We start from the raw sequence: 20,363 nt of genomic DNA, 5'->3' as shown, positions 1-20,363 counted from the left end.
ATGAATCGAATATAAAAGAGACTTTTTTTTAAAGAAATAAAGGTGTTGCTATAGCAGATAATAGTGCACATCAAATGGTCTATTTCTGATTTCTCACTGCCATATAATAAGATTACATAAAATCACAATAAAAAAAAAAGGAGTGGCCGCAAGACACGGGGGACCAGAAGATCTTATAACTTCTCACCAGCCAAGGATTTGGCATGTGTCTCCTCCTCCTTCACTGGTGGGAAAGATATTTTTCTTTACTTATTTTTTTTTCCCCTAACACAACAACGTATATATCTTTCGGCGGAGAGGTCCCAAGTCCAGGCGAATTACCGCTGTATCAATTTATAATTGGCACTTCTACCTCCCGACCAGTTTATTGGATACATCTCCTCCATATAATGGCGAAATAACAATGTGCAAATAAGAAACTTGAAATCGATCGCATAATTGTTTATAATTTATGAATCTCGTAGTGCCCATGGACCATTTTTAAAGCGCTGTGCAGCCTCGTCATGAAGATTGATGAGAGAATGCTGCGAGACGTATGCCATATACGTATCATTCTGGTGGAAACTTCGGGTCAGAGGCCTCGCGGTCGAAGTTTTTTATTTTTTATTTTTATTTTTATTTTTTTAATTGGAATTTGGCCGTGCTTTCTCGTTCGATGAACATGATATCGGGACACGTTGATAGTCCATAAAAAGGAAAAAAAAAAAAAAACAGTTCCTGGTTTCCAGGTGCGCGCGTGATGGCCAAGAAAATCTGAGCGACAGAGAGCGGAGGAATCTTTAATCCATTAGCGGCTGCAGGGGGCGACGACCCCGGACCAAATCCCACGGACAGTCGCTCATTTCAGGAGGGGAGCGGGGTTCGGTCGGAGGAGGAAGAGGTAGAAAGAGAGCGATCCAATCCAACCCAAGAAGCGTAAAATTAGCCCTTGATAAGAAGAGAACAATTATTAGCCAAGAAAGGAAGGGGGGCGAGAGAGATGCAATCTCTGAGCTTGAAACTGGTGCCGGGCCTGAATAAACCCCGGTCTTCCGTCTGGCTGAGTCAACGAGGGAGGGGGAGGAGGATCGTGGCGGTCTCCTCCTCCAATCATTCGTCCCCCTCGGAGCGGGACGGCGCTGAGGGTGGAGATGATGGAATCGTTGGGAGGGAAGGCGACAAGGCGGCGGCTTCGTTCCTGTCAAGGAGCGAGACCTACTCTCTGCTCAAGCAGCAGATGGCTGTCGCTGCCAAATTCGAGGTCGGTCCGTCCGTCCTTGCTTCTACCTCCATCTGTCCCTTTCATTTTCATTCACTCCTAGAGGTTTCCATGGTTTCGTGGTGGATTTGCGGATCATTTTCTTGTTTCTTGCGCTTTTTCTTTAAAAAAAAAAAAATCCAGTGGATTTTTTTTTTAAAGAGAAAATATTTTCTTCCTTTTTAAGTTGAAACCCTATGTTCTGGTTTTTGTCAGGACTACAAGGAGGCTGCTAGAATAAGGGACTCCTTGAAATCATTTGAGGAGGAGGAACCAGTATTGCGCCTTCGCAGATTGATGAGAAAGGCAATCGATGAAGAGAGGTTCGAGGTACACTATTTTGATCCTTCCCCTTTGTCTGAGCTGTTCTTTTCAGTTCTAAAAGAACAGACTTTCGGTAAAAAATTTTACGAATGTCAGCTTGAATACTTTGAACTTAATCATAGTTATGTGCAGAACTGCATGTGCAAGTATGTTAGCAGTGTTCAGAGTTGAACACTTCATGTACCCTGGTGTACAATAAGATTGTAGAGTAGTGAAAACATGGACTAGAAAATATGAAGTGGATCTAGAAGATAACCTTTATATGAAATGCTCAAACAGTTCAATTGGTTTCACGCGGACTTGAAGGGCCATTAGGACTTAAGAAGTTAGTTCTATATCTTACATTTTGTTGTGATATTACTTGCTCTGATACTACTTGTTGCAGATCCGATACCATCCGTTGCAGTAGGAAGAAAGAAGAAATAAAATAGAAATACACAATCAAGTATGTGGAATAGCTCAAGTGCTACTTCTACGGGATATGCAAGCTTTACTATGAAAGAAAAAATAAGTACAAGAGGTGATCCTCACACTTTCAACTCTCCGTACACAAACTTCTCTCAACTAGAAGCTATTCTTACAAAAGCTCTCTCAAAATTTCTCAAGGAGATTCTCTTACAAGCCTGCCAGTACCAGGGTCTTCGATGCCTTTGGATGCTTTTTGTGGAGCAAACCATTACATCATACCTCTGCCGCGCTTTGCCTGACGCTCTGCTGGCTCTACCTGCATCTGCTCTGTCAACGGCACACCTTTGGCACTCATCGAACACTCTCTCAATGGCTGCCTCAGCCTCTCTTTGGCTCCTCTCGATTTTTCTCCAGGATCCCCATGCGTCTCAATTTATAGCCCAAAAAACCGCATCTTCCATTGTGTGAAAATGGGGCTCAAATTTGGATTTAAATTGGACTCTGAATCCTATTAAAAGAACAACTCCCAGTGCCTCCCTGAGAAGATCTCCTTAGCGGATCCACTTGTGCCTGCTAGCCGCATTTGCGCCCACCTCAATTACTGTTCATATGAATAGTAACTTCATATGCCACAATTTTTGGTTGTGGACCCTTAAGGGTCCACAGCCTTGCTGTGCGCCGCAAGATGAAGGTCGGCCCACCATGGACTGGCAATGAAAAAATCGCACCTGGGCGTGTTTGGGCCGCGCGCAGTGCTCGCGCACGTCTGGGCCAACCCAGCATGCCGCGCCCACATGCCGCAGGGCCTGGCCCGCGCTCCTGCGGGCCCACATTGGCTTGTGGGTCCCTTTCTGCTGTCTGTAGGCCATACCAGCCTACCTTATTTTTTTTTTGCACGTATCTTTTCTGTTTGGATTCCGTTTGGGTTGTTTTTGGGCTCCTTGGATTTTTTTTCATTGCAGACCTTGTTCTGAGATTATTGTGGACTGAATCTCGAGATGTTTTTTCCAACAATTTCCAACTCGATTCGATATTCGGCCTCCACCTGACTTTGAAAGTTTTTGGATTTTTTCACCTCCATGCCCTTGGACAAACGTCTGCTACTCATGGATCGACAAATATGAGAGTCGAGCCAGGCCGCTCGATCCCATCTCCGTCATATCCTTTGACCTGAGACCTGCTCAGGATAGTCTCCTAGTGACGTCGCTTATCATCCTCCCGAATCTCCTGTTTCGTATCTGATCCATCTCCATATGGAGCTCCATCTTGCACTGGGCTCTCGCTGGCATCTTCCATATAGACGGCTCCTCCTTGCACAAGAGAGCATCGATCAACCTTTCGCGATTGATCTTCACTTTGATTGTGTTTATTTTCTCCATCTTCAATCTTGATCACCACCACCGCAACCTGCACTTTGGTACCAATCCTGCTCTGATATCAATTATTGTGGTATTACTTACTCTGATACCACTTGTTGCGGATCCAATACCACCCGTTGCGGTAGGAAGAAAGAAGAAATAAAATAGAAACACACAATCAAGTACGTAGAATAGCCCAAATGCTACTTCTATGAGACATGCAAGTTTCACTATGAAAGAGAAAATAAATACAAGAGGAGATCCTCACACTCTCAATTCTCCGTATACAAATCTTTCTCAACTAGAAGCTATCCTTACAAAAACTCTCTCAAAATCCTTCAAGAAGATACTCTCACAGACCTGCCAGTACTGGGATCCTCGACGTCCTTGAATGCTTTCTGTGGAGCAAACCACTATATCATGCCTTTGTCGTGTTTTGCCTGACTCTCTGCTGGCTTTGTCTGCGTCTGCTCTGCCGACGGCACACCCTTGGCGCTCATCGAACACTCTCTCGACGGCTGCCTCAGCCTCTCCTCGGCTCCTCTAGGGTTTTTCTCTAGGGTCCCCGTGCGCCTCAATTTATAGCCCAAAAAACCGCGTCTTCCATCGTGTGAAAATGGGGCTCAAATTTGGGTTTAAATTGGACTCTGAATTCTATTAAAAGAACAACTCCCAGTGCTTCCCTGAGAAGATCTCCTTAGTGGATCCGCTCATGCCCGCTAGCCGCATCCGCGCCCGCCTCAGCTACTGTTCATATGAACAGTAACTTCATACGCCGTGATTTTTGGTTGTGGACCCTTAAGGGTCCACCGCCCTACTGTGCGCCGTGAGATGAAGGCATGTCCACCGTGGACCGACAAGAGAAAAATCGTGCCTGGGTGTGTTTGGGCTGCGCGCAGCGCTCGCGCGCATTTGGGCTGGCCCAGCATGCCGTTCCCACACATCGCTGAGCCTAGCCCACGCGCCTGTGGGCCCGCGCTGGCCTATAGGTCCTTCTCTACCGTCCATGGGCCGTACCAGCCTATCTTCTCGTCTTCTTTTGCGTATATCTTTTCCGTGTGGACTTTGTTTGGGCTGTTCTTGGGTTCGTTGGATTTCATTTTTCATCGTGGACCTCATTCTAGGATTATTGTAGACCGAATCTCGAGGTGTTTTTCCCAACACATTTAGTGAAACTCATCAGTCCTCTAGACTAGCTGTAGGTTCACTAGAAATGTTTTTGGTCCGGTGTTTGACACTTTTATGGTAAAAGTCAAGCATTGATTTGGTAGCTTTAGACTAATGTTATTACCTACCTGATCTTTCAGTCATTTTTTTTGCACTACAAGGTGTTTCACAAGATACAGGACCGGGTGCTGTTTTCCATTCTAATTTGGATTTAGAATATCTTTCGTTTAAGTCCGAGGATAAAACATTTTCACACTGTGTATTGTTCGAAATGGATGAGTTTTGTGGAGACTCGAAATAATATTATCAAATATAAAATTTACAAAGCTTGGTATCGTAAGGAACAACAATTCTTTTTTAAGACCAGATTAAGAAAAATAATAATATAACAGCATCTTCAGTCAATGATAATTAAAGATCTACATTATGCAAAACAAGGTAAAAAATATAACTAATCTCAAGATATCTTCTTTTTCTGAGATTTTAATGAGTTTCTCTGTTATGACTATTTCATAGAGCTCTGAATAAAAAGTTACCATAAACATTCACTTGATTGTATTGTGACTATATAGACTAAATTTTAAGATATCCATACATCTAGCCTTGCCAGCTTTATAAGTCCTCTAGTTCTTCCTCCCATGTTAGTGCAAGTCTTCAACTCTTTTTTCTAGACTTTTGGTATGAACAGACACTTCTCCTTATTGAGCCTCCTCCAGCATTCACATACCCATACCATCTAAAGCGACATCATCATTTTGACCTCAAATAGTGCAAGACCTGTTTACCATATTATACTATGTTAATCTCAAAATTCTCATGTTTTCCTTCTTATCTTGTTTGCTCAATCCCCCCCTATAGCCTAATATTTTGGATCTTGGAAGTTCACAGCCTTTTAGAATTTGTCACTAAACTCCGCATGTAAAGATGTAGGACCTCACTCAAAAAGGTTAACATCAAGGTAGTAATTTTTAAGTAATCTTTGACCTTGCTTAAGTATCCAAGATCGGCACAATGCACAACTGATCTGGGACTAAACACATGTCTGCAAGAATCCTCACACACTACAAATCCGATCACCCTTTCCATGGGAAGGGTCCAATCTCAAAGATCGAATGACAATCACCATGACCAGCTCATCATTAGGCCTAAAAGGGCCTTTGCTGTGGTGTCCCTTAGTCACAGATCAATTGTGGGTCGTGACTACTTTGATACCATGTGCAACTATCTTCCTTAAGGATCCAAGATCTCCCTAGTGCACAAGCCATGTGGGACTAAACACGAGCTTGCAAGGTCCTCACACTATATCATCCATCATACTTTGGTTCTAATTGCTGTCTTCATTTATCTCTCTATTCTTTTTATATTAGTTAAAAGGTAGCAAAATTGATCATATCATGATATTTCTGGGCCATTATATTTGATAAAATAAGGATAAATTTATTTCGTATCTATCAAAACTTCATTTCAGCATTCTGTTTACCATGTTTTCATTCTGTTGATCTAAGACCCTTATCATAATCAGCAAGAAATGGAATCTTATCAAATTACAAGCATGATTCAATAATTTAAAAATTGAAAAGATAAACATTTAAAGATCTAGACTTACGGTTGCTACTAAACGATGTGTGACAAGAATCATATCCATCAAGGCTTGTTTACCAGGCAATTTGAGAGGGTAAAGGAAACACTCATGGTGGATTACTATCTGGTGGGTTAGTAGCAGAGAGAAATGGCTGGTACTTTGAGATGAATAAGAACAGGCTGATCATATTAGAAAGAGGTTGGTGGCTTCTTTTGCTTAAGTAGTGATATCTTGGGGTTGTATAAACATTATAGCATTGATAATTCTCCTTGTTAATTCATGTCTTAAGTTTTCAATTTTATTTGGACTCTTGAAAATTTTATCTGAACTTCACATTTGTGGCCAAAATGCTAGATTCTGACCAATAATTGCCTCTTACTACAACTAGGTTATCAATATGTAGTTCCCCTACATTTCATGAAGGCAAATGGCTAAAGATGGTTCTACATTTCACTTTTCTCATCAGTATATCTAAATCATTTTGTCTCTCCCACCCCTCTCTCTCCCCTCCTGTGCATGTACTGTTATGATTTCTTAAACTTCTGATCTGGTACACAATTTTGATTTGACAATAGTTTAGGTTGCCTTGTTACTGCCTATGGATTTTGAACTTCATAGCAAATTCTTTGCTGTACATATTTTACATCGAGGATATATGTATATTCATGCTTGGATGTAGCTGATCATCTTAGTTATGTGAAATTGTGAATAATTCTCTCCCTAGATGCTCAAATGAGATAAATCAACTTACGTTTGATTGTTCTTTTTGTTTTCTTCTTTTCTTTCACCTTTGTTGTGTGAAAAATTATTCAGGATGCTGCCATGTACAGAGATGAATTAAAGATTGTGGCTCCACATTCTCTCCTTAAGTGTTCCAGTGATGCTACTACTCTGGTATGTTTCTGGTTTATCTGCACAGTCTTTTTGATTACTTGAGTTAGATGCACATGACTTCCATGACCTCCATTTCTGTCATTTCTTATCTTTGTTTTGAGGGTCGCTCCCTTTATGACTGTGGATGCTTACATTATTTTGTAGCACAGTCTATAGTTACTTTGCAGAATCTCTGAAGGTTTTTTCTATTTCTGTTTCTTCCAGTTAACCTTTTCTCTAAAAGCATTGTTATGCAGATTTTGCCAACGATAATCACACGCATGCATGTACGTTGCTACATTCTCTGCTCAGCATATTCATCAAATTAGTTTCTTGCTGATCAGAAGTATGCATGATGTAGGCCAAGCAAAAATATTCTGAAATGTCAGTCATGTATAATTCTAATATGTGCCATATTAAAGACTGCTTTTTGTATTTCGAGTAACAATCATAGGGGCTATAACTTGATGGAAAGTTTTGTCACACGGCCCATCATGAACAAGAAACAAAATCAAAACTTTTTCCTAAAGAAGCACCAAGAATTTGTTCTGCCAAATTTTTCTGTTATGCTACTGTTGAAATCACCAGTCAAACTTTGATACAGTATAATAATGCATATAATAATCTATCTTTCTTCTATACAGCTGATGTGTGTCTTGCACAATCCATAAATGGGCTGAAAGAGGTTAATAATTGATTATAAAGGTGAAACTTTAAAAGATTTATATTGCGATGAAATAATTTAAGCAGCAAAGGATGGGATAAGATGGTCTGCATAATTGGTCTAGACCGCAACTTATGGCCCGGTCTTGTAAGTAAAGCAAGTGAACTAATGGACATTCCAAATACATTAAGGATCATTTGTAGGTGATGGAAGCGAATGATTACAAGGAATATTAAGGTGCTGAACCTAGTGATATTGTTAACTGTTAGGTTCCGGTCATGCAGTGGAATATGAATTTAAAATTTTTTTAACATGCATAAAATAAGTTTTAACATTTAAAACAAGCCGATCGGAATACAAACCCTAGAATCACTTTGTAGACATCAATCAAACCAATCAAGCATGCAATATGATAAAGTTATACTTCCTGATGACGATGATCTGATGAACAAAAAGATCTCCACAAGACTCCAAAGTAGAAGTCCTCCAATGGTGATTCACACGGGACAGATCATGGTCTTTCCCAATAGAAGTAGTGCTGCAGTCTTTTTTCACAAGGACACTGCCAGCTTTTCTCTTCAAGAATTGATTGCATCACCACCAAATTGCCTTCCATCCTCTACTATTGCCACGCCAGGAATCTATTCTTAAAGGATCACATCACCCATAATTGATTTAGAAATCCAACAATTGGATATACTAAATCCTAGGACAAGCAACCCCTTGCTTTCTTTTTTCTCTCTTGTTTTCTTTCTATTTTTTTCTCTCTTTTTTTTTGTCTTTTTCTCATATTTTTCTGACTTTTTTCTCTCTTATCCCACGCCTAACAACCAGCAAAAAGGGGCTAAACGTCCCATGTATCACCCTCTTTTTATAAGGTATGAAAAGGTGCCTCCAAGGGACGTCTACGCTAGGTGTCTCCTTGGTTTCATCGGTGAATTAATTCACTGTATGGGGTTTGTTAGGAAGTTAATAAGCAGGACTCTTCCTCTATGTGCACTTCCCAAAGCAACATCAAATGTCGCGTCCCTTATGAATAAACATGGAATTAAATGAGGAATAAAGAAAAGTGGTTAAGAGTTTTAATGAAGGACTCTCCTTCTTCTTAACATAAGAAATGGGCGTCCCTTAGTTTTTGGCGTGGAATAAATGTGGTGGCATGGAGGACTTCTAGTTCATATGAAACTCTTCCATGATAAGGCTATAAACCAACCTAATCCAATTAGGTTCAAGGCAACAGGTTAGGTTAGTTCAAACACCTTTGAATTAATATAATTGAAAATTTGGGTTAACACAATATGCTAGCATATCAAATTAACTCAAAGGATTTACAATAAACCCTAATAATATCAGACCAAAATCAAATCCCAAAGTGTGTGACCTATTAGGTTCTATATCTACCAAGCAGTGGATTCAGGCTCATGACGTAAACCAATCCGATTAGATTAGGTCAGTCCAAATGCACCAATTAATCAGAATTTTTTCTAATTAATTTTCGAAATTTTTTCTAATTAAGTCTCGAATTGAACTCCTTTAATTCTTGCAAGTCCACAAGTCAAGATTGACGTCTAGCAATATGTCATGATTACTCGAAAGACATGAAATTTGGTATAAATACCAAAATTATCCTTCAGCGGCAAGTTATTATGCAATTCAATCCCTCGGTCATACAACATCCCAAAAGAGCTATGGATATGGAATCATGTCAAGCCCAAATGCTTATCTATATGTATCTCGATCAGAAGGTAATGATTCAGTTGATGATACATTAGAAATTTCTTTCTAATTATCATCCTGCTTTGGTCAAAGACTTTTTGAATCATCAACCAATGAGATCACATAGGATGTTCGTTCCTCTTATTAAGAGTGATCGATCCCTTATTAATTACTCACAATCTCTATGTATACTTCACCACATTCAGAACATCCTACACAAGGATCAAAGAACCAAGCTAGGGAATAAAGCAAAATATAGATTTATGTACACAAGGCACCATGGTGATCTTAGATTTAAAGATCACTTGCACTACTCCCATTAGAGAACAACCAGCTGACATGCAAATAAGGCTCCATCAGATGTTCTCTGTTAGGTCAATTCAGTGAACTTAATGAGCATCCACATTCTTGTATTAGTATCATCACACAAGTGGTTGTGAGATCAACCATCCTATCTGCCGACTATGTATAGGATGTGTCAGTCTTATTGGTATTATTGATCCTGACTTAATGAACTAATGACTGAAAATATTTTAGATTAGAGCTATCAAAGATTTAGATCTCATTAGCATGATCTCATCATGATTCTAAAACTATTGTCTTAATCTATGGAGTTCATTATAATCTTAAACATTTATTAAGATGCAACATATAATGAATCAAAATGTCTAATTTCATTAATAATAAATATTAAATATATGAGTTTGGAAGATAAAATACAGAAAATATCTCATCGTATCATACATGCGATTGGCTTGTAGGGCATTATTCTTTCAATCTCTTATTTTCACTAAAGTCAATCATCCCTATATTTGATGCCGATGCAATCTAGGTGGCGATCAAACTGTTGCAATGACAAGACCTTAGTGAATGGATCACTATATTTTTTTTGGTGTCAACTCGCTCTATGATCACATCGTGTCTTTCGATAAATTTTCGAGTGAGATGGAATCATCTTAGGATGTACTTGGATTTGTGATGAGACCTCGGTTCCTTAGCTTGAGCAACTGCCCCAGTATTATCACAATAAAGAGGCATTGGTTGTTCAATTTCAGAAATCACACCCAACTCTGAGATGAACTTTTTCATCCAGATGGCTTTCTTAGCAGCCTCACTAGTAGCAATGTACTTGACCTCAGTGATTGAGTTAACAACAGTCTGCTGTTTGAAACTTTTTTAACTCACTATACTACCATATAGGGTGAATACATATTCAGATATGGATTTGCTATTATTTGGATTAGATTGAAAACTAAAATTAGTAAAGCGTTCCAGTTTCCAATCAGATCCACCATAAATAAGAAAAGCATCGCTGGTCCTTCTTAAGTATTTGAGAATATTTTTCACAGCTTTTCAATGATCTTCACTTGCATCTGTCTGAAACTTGTTTACAATGCCTAAGGCATAAGCCACATTAGGCCTGATACACAGCATAGCATACATTATCGATCCTACAGCCAAAGCATAAGGAATAGAACTCATTTTATTTTTCTCTTCAAGTGTCTTAGGAGACATCTTTTTAGAGAGATGTATGCCATGACTCATGGGTAAGTAATCTCTTTTACTTTTCTCTTGTTGAACCTCTTCAATACAAGATCTATGTATCTAAATTGGGACAAACCAAGCATCTTCTTAGATCTATCCCTATAGATCTTTATACCAAGTATATAGGATGCTTCACCCAAATTTTTTATGGAAAGTTTTTGTGATGCTTGATTGATTGTAATAAAGGGATATCATTTCCAATGAGCAGTATGTCATCTACATACAGGACCAAAAAGATAATGGCACTCCCACTAGTCTTTTTATACATATATGATTCATCCATATTTTTAATAAAGTCAAACGATTGACTGTCTCATCAAAATGAATGTTCCAACTCCTCGATGCCTGCTTCAATCCATAAATGGATTTCTTCATCTTGCATACTTGATTTGCCCTCCCATTGAAAATAAATCCCTCTGGTTGAGTCATGTAGACTTCTCCCTCAAGGTTTTCATTGAGAAAGGCAGTCTTGACATTCATTTGCCAGATCTCATAGTCATGGTATGCAGCTATAGCAAGTATAATCTGAATAAACTTGAGCATGGCTACAAGCGAAAAGATTTCTTCATAGTCAACACCTTGTCTTTGTCCGAAATTTTTTACCACTAATCTGGCCTTATAGGTCTCTACCTAGCCATCTGCTCTAATCTTTTTCTTAAAGATCCATTTGCAGTCTATTGGGATCATATCCTTAGATGCATCAACCAAAGTCCATACTTAGTTGGCATACATGGAGTCTATTTGGGACTTCATGGCTTCAAGCCATCTGTTAGAGTCACTACTCATAACTGCTTCCGAATAGATCATGGGATCATCATTCTCAATGATGTGTGATGTGTTGTCATTTTTAATGACAAATCTATATTTGAGTGGTACATTACACACTCTACTTGACCTTCAGAGAGGTGTGTAGTGGTTGTGCCTCAATAATGGGCACTTCAAGTTGAGGATCAACTTGTGGACTCTCCATATGTTGCTTCTAGATAGATTATAGGTCTTGAACTTCCTCAAGTTCAACTATCCTCCCACTGCCCCTTTCTTGGGTGAACTCTTTCTTCAAGAAGATGGCATGCCTATTAACAAACACCTTTTGTTGAGTAGGATAGTAAAATAGTACCCTATATTCTTTTTAGGATAACCTACATTTTTCTGATCTAGCACTAAGTTTATGTTCATTAACACTTTTCACATAAGCAGGACAACCTTAGATCTTAAGATGTTTAAGACTGGATCTTTTTTTTTCTATATCTCATATGGAGTGCTAGAGACAGATTTAGTTGGTATTTTGTTTAAAATATACGCTGCGGTCTCAAGAGCATATCTCCAGAAGGAGATCGGAAGATCTGTGAAGCACATCATGGATCGCACCATATCTAATAAGGTGCGATTCCTCCTTTCCGCAATACCATTTAATTGTGGAGTATAAAGAGGTGTTCATTTAGAGAGAATTTCATTATCTTTTAAATGATCAAGAAACTCATTAGTTAAGTATTCTTCTCCTCAATCAGATCGAAGAGCTTTAATACTTTTGTCAGTTTGTTTCTCAACCATTCTTTGGTACTCCTTAAACTTATCGAAGGCTTCGGATTTGTATTTCATCAAATATACATATCCAAATTTTGATAAATCATCAGTAAATGTGATGTAGGAGTATCCACTTCTGCCTTAAGTCGATATTGGACCACAAACATTAGTATGCATTAGGCCCAATAAGTTATTTGCCTTATCTCTATGTTCAATAAATGAAGTCCTAGTCATCTTATCCATGAGACAAGATTCACAAGTTCCATATGATTTAAAATCATAAGGATCAAAGAACTTTTTTTTTGTATAACTTGGTAATCCTTGACTCATTGATATGATCAAGTCGGCAGTGCCAGAGATATGTAATATTCACATTTTCTCTCCTTCTTTTCTTCATTTGATCAACATGAAGAATATTATCATTAAGTGACAAGAATAAAAGATCATTATCTATAAAAGCATTGCCACAACATTCATTAGAAAAATAAATAAAGCAACTATTACCTTTTCTTTTTATTTCAAAATCTTGTTCCAGTAATATAGGTACAGAAATAATGTTTCTAACAATATTAGGTATATAGAAACAGACTTTTAATTTCAAAATTTTGCCTGAAGACAATTTCAACAGCATAGTTTCTACGACTTCGGCCTGGATGGACTCTCCACTAGCGCCGAACAGCACGAAGTCATTTTTATTCAGATTTTTTATTTCCTGTAGATCCTACAACGATTTACAAAGGTGTGAACCACAGGCGGTATCTAATACCCAAGAATCTAAAGTTAAAGTACCTAATGATAAATTTGTTTGTATTATATACAAATCTTTAGCAACATTTGCTTCTTTATGCTTTAAATTAGCAAGATAGTCCTTGCAATTCCTCTTCCAATGTCCTTCCTTACCACACTGATAACAAGTACTCTTGGTGGAGACCTTCTTCGCCTTTTTCTTGGAGATGCTAGCTTTCTTCTTGGAGATCTCATCCACAAGAAGAATAGAAGCTTTTTCATCCTTGAAATGGCTTTCAGCTGTCTTCAATATATTGAGCAGCTCAGGCAGGCTAGTGCTTAGTTTGTTCATATGATAGTTTATGACAAATTGTGAGAAGGAATCAGAGAGTAATTGCAGGATCAAATTCTGATCAGCTCACCATCCATGGAAAAACCAATTATCCTAGATGAGTGATCAGATCAATCATCTTCAGGATATGGATCTGCACGGACGTGCCTTTACTCATCTTGGTACGGAATAACTACTTAGATATCTCATATCTAGTAGTCTGACTTTATTCTCCATATAACTCCTTTAAGTTAAGCAGTATGGAGGAAACATCCATGCCTTCATGTTACCTTGGAAGCTCATTGCTTATAGAGACACGCATGATGCATTTGACAGTCACACTGTCATCTTGCCACATATTGTATGTAGCCCTTTCCTTCTCAGTAGTATCTTTACCGATCATATCGAGTGCAGGGGTATCCAGAATGTAGGAGACTTTCTCCTCAGTGAGAATAATTCTCAAATTTCTCAACCAATCCACATAATTTGGCCCGATCAATTTGTTGGCATCTAGTATGCCATGCAGTGAAAGTAAGGATGCCATTATGCAGTTAATTTACAAGTACAAGAACACAATATAAGCAGATAACTCATGATGACATACACAACTAGATTAGGATTTTTGTCTAATTGTGTCTCCCATCTTTTTAACGAATTTCATAGCTCTCAAGTATGAAAATGAGAAATATCAATCATGTTTCTAAGTGGGTTGAGATCCCTATTTCTCATAAACACTTTGTGGATAGCACAACAAGCATTCATGAGTTCAAGGATAGATAACTCTTTACCAATTGTATTATACAATTTTTAACTTTTCTCTTGCCTCTAGAACACCCATAATCTTATGGATAGCACAATAAACTATAGTGTTCTAGTTAAGTTTGATCCTTCATTTCCATATGGTCATACTTAAACAATGATACCCTTGTTGATAGCACAACAAAACAACACTATTCAAATATGCCAGAAATATCAAAATATACTTAGTCAACATCATATCAATCTTCATATCAAGCTTTGTGGATAGCACAACAAGCTCACTACAGATCTTGACATACTCTATTGATTTAGCATGAAGGAAGGCCTTTGTAGTATCTACATGACAAAGCAATCCAAATTCGAAACTCAATAAGTAGGTGGGAGGCTCCCCGATGCTTTCCTTAGACATCAATAACTTAGTCAGATAAGCAAATGGATCTAATTAAATAACCACCTTTGACACTTGCCTTAGACATCAATTGATCAATGAATTCGACATTTGATTAGCAAGTGAATCCTGATACTATAATTTAATATAATTTTTAACTGAGGGGCTTAGATTGGTCTCATGCACATCCTAACATTTTACATCGTATGAAATATGCTTGTTATAAGAAAGAAAACAATGTTATGCATTATACCATGCTATTCAAATTATAATATCATTCTATGCCTATGCCAAAAACATGATAACAAAGATCATGTACAGTGCATATATGATTTTGGTTCAACTATTGAGCCAGTGTTATTTGACTATGATTTGGATCTAATCCTTGATCCAATTCACATATCCAATTTAATTTGAGCCAATATTTTGAATCTTAATCTAACTTGGATTACATTTTATTCAAACTTCTAATTACATTAGGCTTGACTAGGTCAACAATTGATCTAAATCCAATGCACCCTAATTAAAATCGATTAAAACATCAATCTACCATGAATCATAAAATTTCAGATTATGATAAATTCTAAATTCAACAACTGAAATTTAATAGTCTAATTACGATCATGGTCAAAATAATTTTTGATTTGAAGATCGATGCAACTAATCGATTAAAACAAATGGCATCATATGAATCAGATCAAATCTATATTACAACAATAGCATCTGTTTGATTGAATCTAACAAGGATGGCTTTGATACCACTGTTGGATTCTAGTCATACAGTGGAATATGAATTTTAAAAAATTTTAATATGCATAAAATAAGTTTTAACACTTAAAATAAGCCGATTGGAACACAAACCCTAGAATCACCTTATAGACATCAATCAAACCAATCAAGCATACAATAAGATAGAAGTTATACTTTCTGATGATGATGATCTGATGAACAAAAAGATCTCCACAAGACTCCAAAGTAGAAGCCCTCCAATAGTGATCCACATGAGACAGATCAGGGTCCTTCCCAATAGAAGTAGTGCTGCAGCCTTTCTTCACAAGAACATTGCTAGCTTTCCTCTTCAAGAACCGATTGCACCACCACCAAATTGCCTTCGATCCTCCACTATTGCCATGCCAGGAACCTATCCTCAAAGGATCACACCACCCATAATTGATTTAGAAATCCAACAATTTGATATACTAAATCCTAGGACAAGCAACCCCTTGCTTTCCTTTCTCTCTTGTTTTCTTGATATTTTTTCCTCTCTTTTTTCTTATCTTGTTCTCAGATTTTTTTGACTTTTTTCTCTCTTATTCGATGCCTAACAACCAGCAAAAAGGGGCTAAACATCCCATGTATCGCCCCCTTTTTATAAGGTACAAAAGGGCGCCTCTAAGGGATGCCTATGCTAGGTGTCTCCTTGGTTTCATCGGTGAATTAATTCACCGTGTGGGGTTTGTTAGGAAGTTAATAAGCAGAAGTACTCTTCCTCTACGTGCACTTCCCAAAGCAACATCTGATGTCGCGTCCCTTAGGAATAAACTTGGAATTAAATGAGGAATAAAGAAAAGTGGTTAAGAGTCTTAATGAAGGACTCTCCTTCTTAATGCAAGAAATGGGCGTCCCTTAGTTTTTGGCGTAGAATAAATGTGGTGGTGTGGAGGACTTCTAGTTCACATGGAACTCTTCTATAATAAGGCTAGAAACCAACCTAATCCAATTAGGTTCAAGGCAACAGATTAGGTTTAGCTCAAATACATTTGAACTAACCTAATTGGGAACTTGGATTAACATAATGTGTTAGCATATCAAATTAATCCATAGGATTTACAATAAATCATAATAAGATCAGATCAAGATCAAATCCCAAAGTGTATGACCCATTGGGTTCCATATCTAGCCAGCAATGGATGCAGGCTCATGACCTGAACTAATCCAATTAGATTAGGTCAGTCCAAATGTACCAATTAATCAGAATTCTTTCTAATTAATTTTTGAATTAAACTCTTTTAATTCTTGCGAGTCCACAAGTGAAGATTGACGTCTAACAATGTATCATGATTATCCAAAAGATATGAAATTTGATAGAAATATCAAAATTACCCTTCAGTGGTAAGTTACCGTGCAATTTAATCCTTCGATCATATAACACCCCAGAAGAGCTATGGGTATGGAATCATATCAAGTCCAAACGTTTATCTAAATTTATCTCGATCAGAAGGTGATGATTCAGTTGGTACATTAAAAACTCCTTTCTAATTATCATTCTGCTTTGTCCAAAGACTTTCCGAATCATCAACCAATGAGATCATATAAGATGTTCGCTCCCCTTTTTAAGAGTGACTGATCCCTTATTGACCACTCACAACCTCCATGCATGCTTCACCATATCCAGAACATCTCACACAAAGATAAGAGAACCAAGCTAGGGAATGAACCAAAATATAGATTCATGTACATAAGACACTATGGTGATCTCAAGTCTGAGGATTACTTGCACTACTCTTATTAGAGAACAACTAGCTGACATGCAAATAAGGCTCCATCAGATGTTCTCTGTTAGGTCAATTCAGTGAACTCATTCTCTAATGAGTGTCCACATCTTTGTATTAGTATCACCATATAAGTGGTTGTAAGATCAACCATCCTCTTCGTCGAGCATACGTAGGATGTGCCAGTCTTATCGGTATCATTGATCTCCGACTCAATGAACTAATGACTGAGAATATTTTAGATTTGGGCTATCAAGGATTTAGGTTTCACTGGCATGATCTCATCGTAGCCCTAAAATCATTGTCCTAATTTTTGGGGTTTATTATAATCTTAAACAATCATTGAGATGTAGCATATAATGAATCAAAATGTCTAATTCCATTAATAATAAATGTCAAATATATGAGTTTGGAAGATAAAATATAGAAAAATATCCCATCGCATCACACATGCGATTAGCTTGTAGGGTATTATTCTTTCATTAACTTCTTAGTCCAGTGACCAAGGAAATGAGCCTGATTGCTTTTGTCTTAGTTCTTAATGTCAGCAAGATATGGTCCTGCAGAAATTTAGTAATTTTTTTTAGACTTTTATCTTTGCAACATGGAAAGTTTATTGCAGGTGCAGATTGTACTGTTTCTCCTATGATAGGACCAAGGCTAATCATCTTGATATTGCACCCACAGACAATTTTCATTATGAACTACGCCATAGCTACTTGTTAATTATTAATTATGTCAAAGATTTAAAACTGGTGTCTCCCTTGGTTACACTACCATTCTTTGGCAATGGATGTTGTCTGTGATTTGAGTGCTGACATAATATTGTTGTAGTTGAGTATCAATGTTAATGTTATATATTGGTTAATGATATCAACTAAGGATTATCAATATTCTGTAGATGCCCAGAATATCTGGTGTCACCCTTTTTAAAGTTATAAATAATAAGTAGAATAAATTTGGACTGTGAAATCAAATATAAATCTTGGAGAATACCAACAGAATAATTAGCAAGGATCAAGGATTGGAGGTGCCGGCTGCACCAGTGAACACCAACTACTACATACTGTACCCACCTTGTCAATATCAAGAGGTATTGATCAGCAGTACCAGAAGGTGCTAGTATTGCTCACTATCATCATAGGGTGTGTGAACCCTTTCATCTGTTAATTTTCACATCGTAAGCTAGCAGGTAGAGGATTTTAAAGTTGTAGAGCCTAATGGACTGTGATAAATTGAAAATGTATCTTTTTGAAGCGTAGAAGCCATAGTTTAATAATTGTCAAATGGAAATGCTTCTAATGCTTGAAGCCAAATTTAATTAAATTCTTTTGTATACAACAGCACAAGTTCATGTGTATTTAATTTGACTTTTCTAAGGGATAATTGGCAAATGCTATTATTGGTGGTCTTGCAACTAATAACATTAATTCAATCTTTGCAATGCATATTCTTATTATGAAATAAAATAAGCCCAACAATAAGGTTAACCTTGGAGCAATGGTAAGGTTGCTCCACTATCACTTAGGTGTCATAGGTTTGAAACATGGCAATAACCTTTCCTCACATAGGGGCAGGGCTGTGTATATTTGACCCTCCCCAAATCCTGTAATGGTGGGAACCTCATGTATTGGGATGCTCTGTTTAAATAAACTAAATATAACTTTATCTGCGGATAATGGTTAGCAGCAAGAGTGGTGAATGCCATTGTTGATGGCCTTGTGACTGAACTTTTGGCATGCTTTCCCTAATTTATTATTTATGTGCTTTTTCTCTATCCTTTTTATACTGTTCTCTCATGTTGTTAAATAAACACTTTGTCATCTAAAAAGGTACATGGATGTGCATGTACGTGTGTTTATAGATACATACAAATGTACACAAGCAAGTACCAAAATGTGTATACATGCTAATCAAATGTTTTCAAGAAATATACTATTATGGGCTATTAAATCCCTTATTGCATGTCCATAAGATCCCATTCGGGGGCTGAATGTTACAGGGGATTCGGGTGCAAGTCAGAAGTGTGTATATTGAGGGAAGGAGCCAACCATCAAAAGGGCAATATTTTTTTGCCTATCGCATTAGAATCACTAATACTTCACAGCGTCCTGTTCAGCTCCTCAGGAGGCACTGGATCATAACAGATGCCAATGGAAAAACTGAGAATATCTGGTCGGTACACTCTCCTGTCATCTTTTTGACTAAACACACTGTTCGATTATCATTCCTCTTTTTAATGCTTCCTGTTTTACATTTGCCCCTACTGGAAACTTTTCTCTTTTCCAGGGGTGTTGGTGTAATAGGAGAGCAGCCTGTTATACTTCCTAGAACTGGATTTGAGTACTCCTCTGCATGCCCATTAAGCACCCCTAGTGGGAGAATGGTGAGCTTAAAGTTCTCTCTCTCTCTCTCTCTCTCTCTGTGTGTGTGTGTGTGGGTGCTTGTGTGCATGCATGTGCACGCATGTGTTTTAACCAAGCAAGAAGAGAAGATTATCCAAGCATTCAAAGGCAGGGTTGATTTTGTGTACGTGTCTTAGGGACAAGTAATATTTAGGTTTCCAGATATCACACAATGTGATTTGTTTATTATATTTTTAGCACATTTTCTCTTTTCTTGGAAGAATTTTTTTTCCATATTTTATCATGTACCTTTCCAGTGTGGATTTATGCAACCTTTGTCTTTGATTACACTTGAACGGAGGGTCAAAAATAGATGTTTTTCTCCATTAATAGTTCTGGACCCCTTGACAATGTTTGTGTTAGCTGGACTGGTAGATTGAAGTTCATACGTTGAAACTTGAAATTTCCTGTTCACCATCTCTGCTGGACCTGTAAGAACAGCGTGCAAGTTTAACCCCCAGGCCCCCGATTTCTGTGTGATTAAAGATTACTTATTTTCCAGTTATTGTTCTGCAGGAGGGTGATTTTGAGATGAAGCACGTTGATAGGGTGGGTTCATCAACTTTCAATGTTGCCATTGCCCCATTCTCCCTTTCCATCATTGGAGATGACACTGACGAACCCCTTTAAGATTACAGAGAGGTGATGACTTTGTTCACTAGATCGAAGCTAAAGTTTGTTTGGTCAATCTGAGTTAGCAGCAATATTGTACAAGTCAATTAGTTGTTAATTTATTATGACACTGCTTCAAGTCAGTGGCAGTGCATGAACTGTTGTAAATTGCACGCAATGATTGCAATTTTGTGTAGTTGTATATGGGTATATTCAGTCAAGTATGTTTTGTTTTTTGATTCCAGGTTTCAC

General features: G+C 37.8%; 1 protein-coding gene across 1 annotated transcript; it reads left to right on the top strand.

Moving 5' to 3' along the window:
• Positions 1–325: 325 nt before the first annotated feature.
• On the top strand, positions 326–20,350 carry LOC105035261 (uncharacterized). The gene is made up of 7 exons (XM_010910768.2): positions 326–570; positions 729–1,240; positions 1,454–1,567; positions 6,890–6,970; positions 19,097–19,269; positions 19,384–19,480; positions 20,016–20,350. Exons 2-7 carry the CDS (start codon positions 980–982, stop codon positions 20,127–20,129), a joined length of 840 nt encoding a protein of 279 aa, XP_010909070.1. The 5' UTR covers positions 326–570; positions 729–979; the 3' UTR covers positions 20,130–20,350.
• Positions 20,351–20,363: the final 13 nt, after the last annotated feature.

Source organism: Elaeis guineensis, chromosome 13 (assembly GCF_000442705.2).
Source record: "Elaeis guineensis isolate ETL-2024a chromosome 13, EG11, whole genome shotgun sequence".
NCBI classification, from domain to species: domain Eukaryota; kingdom Viridiplantae; phylum Streptophyta; class Magnoliopsida; order Arecales; family Arecaceae; genus Elaeis; species Elaeis guineensis.
The sequence above is the reverse complement of the archived record's forward strand: the minus strand, read 5'-3'. Positions and strand labels throughout refer to the sequence as shown.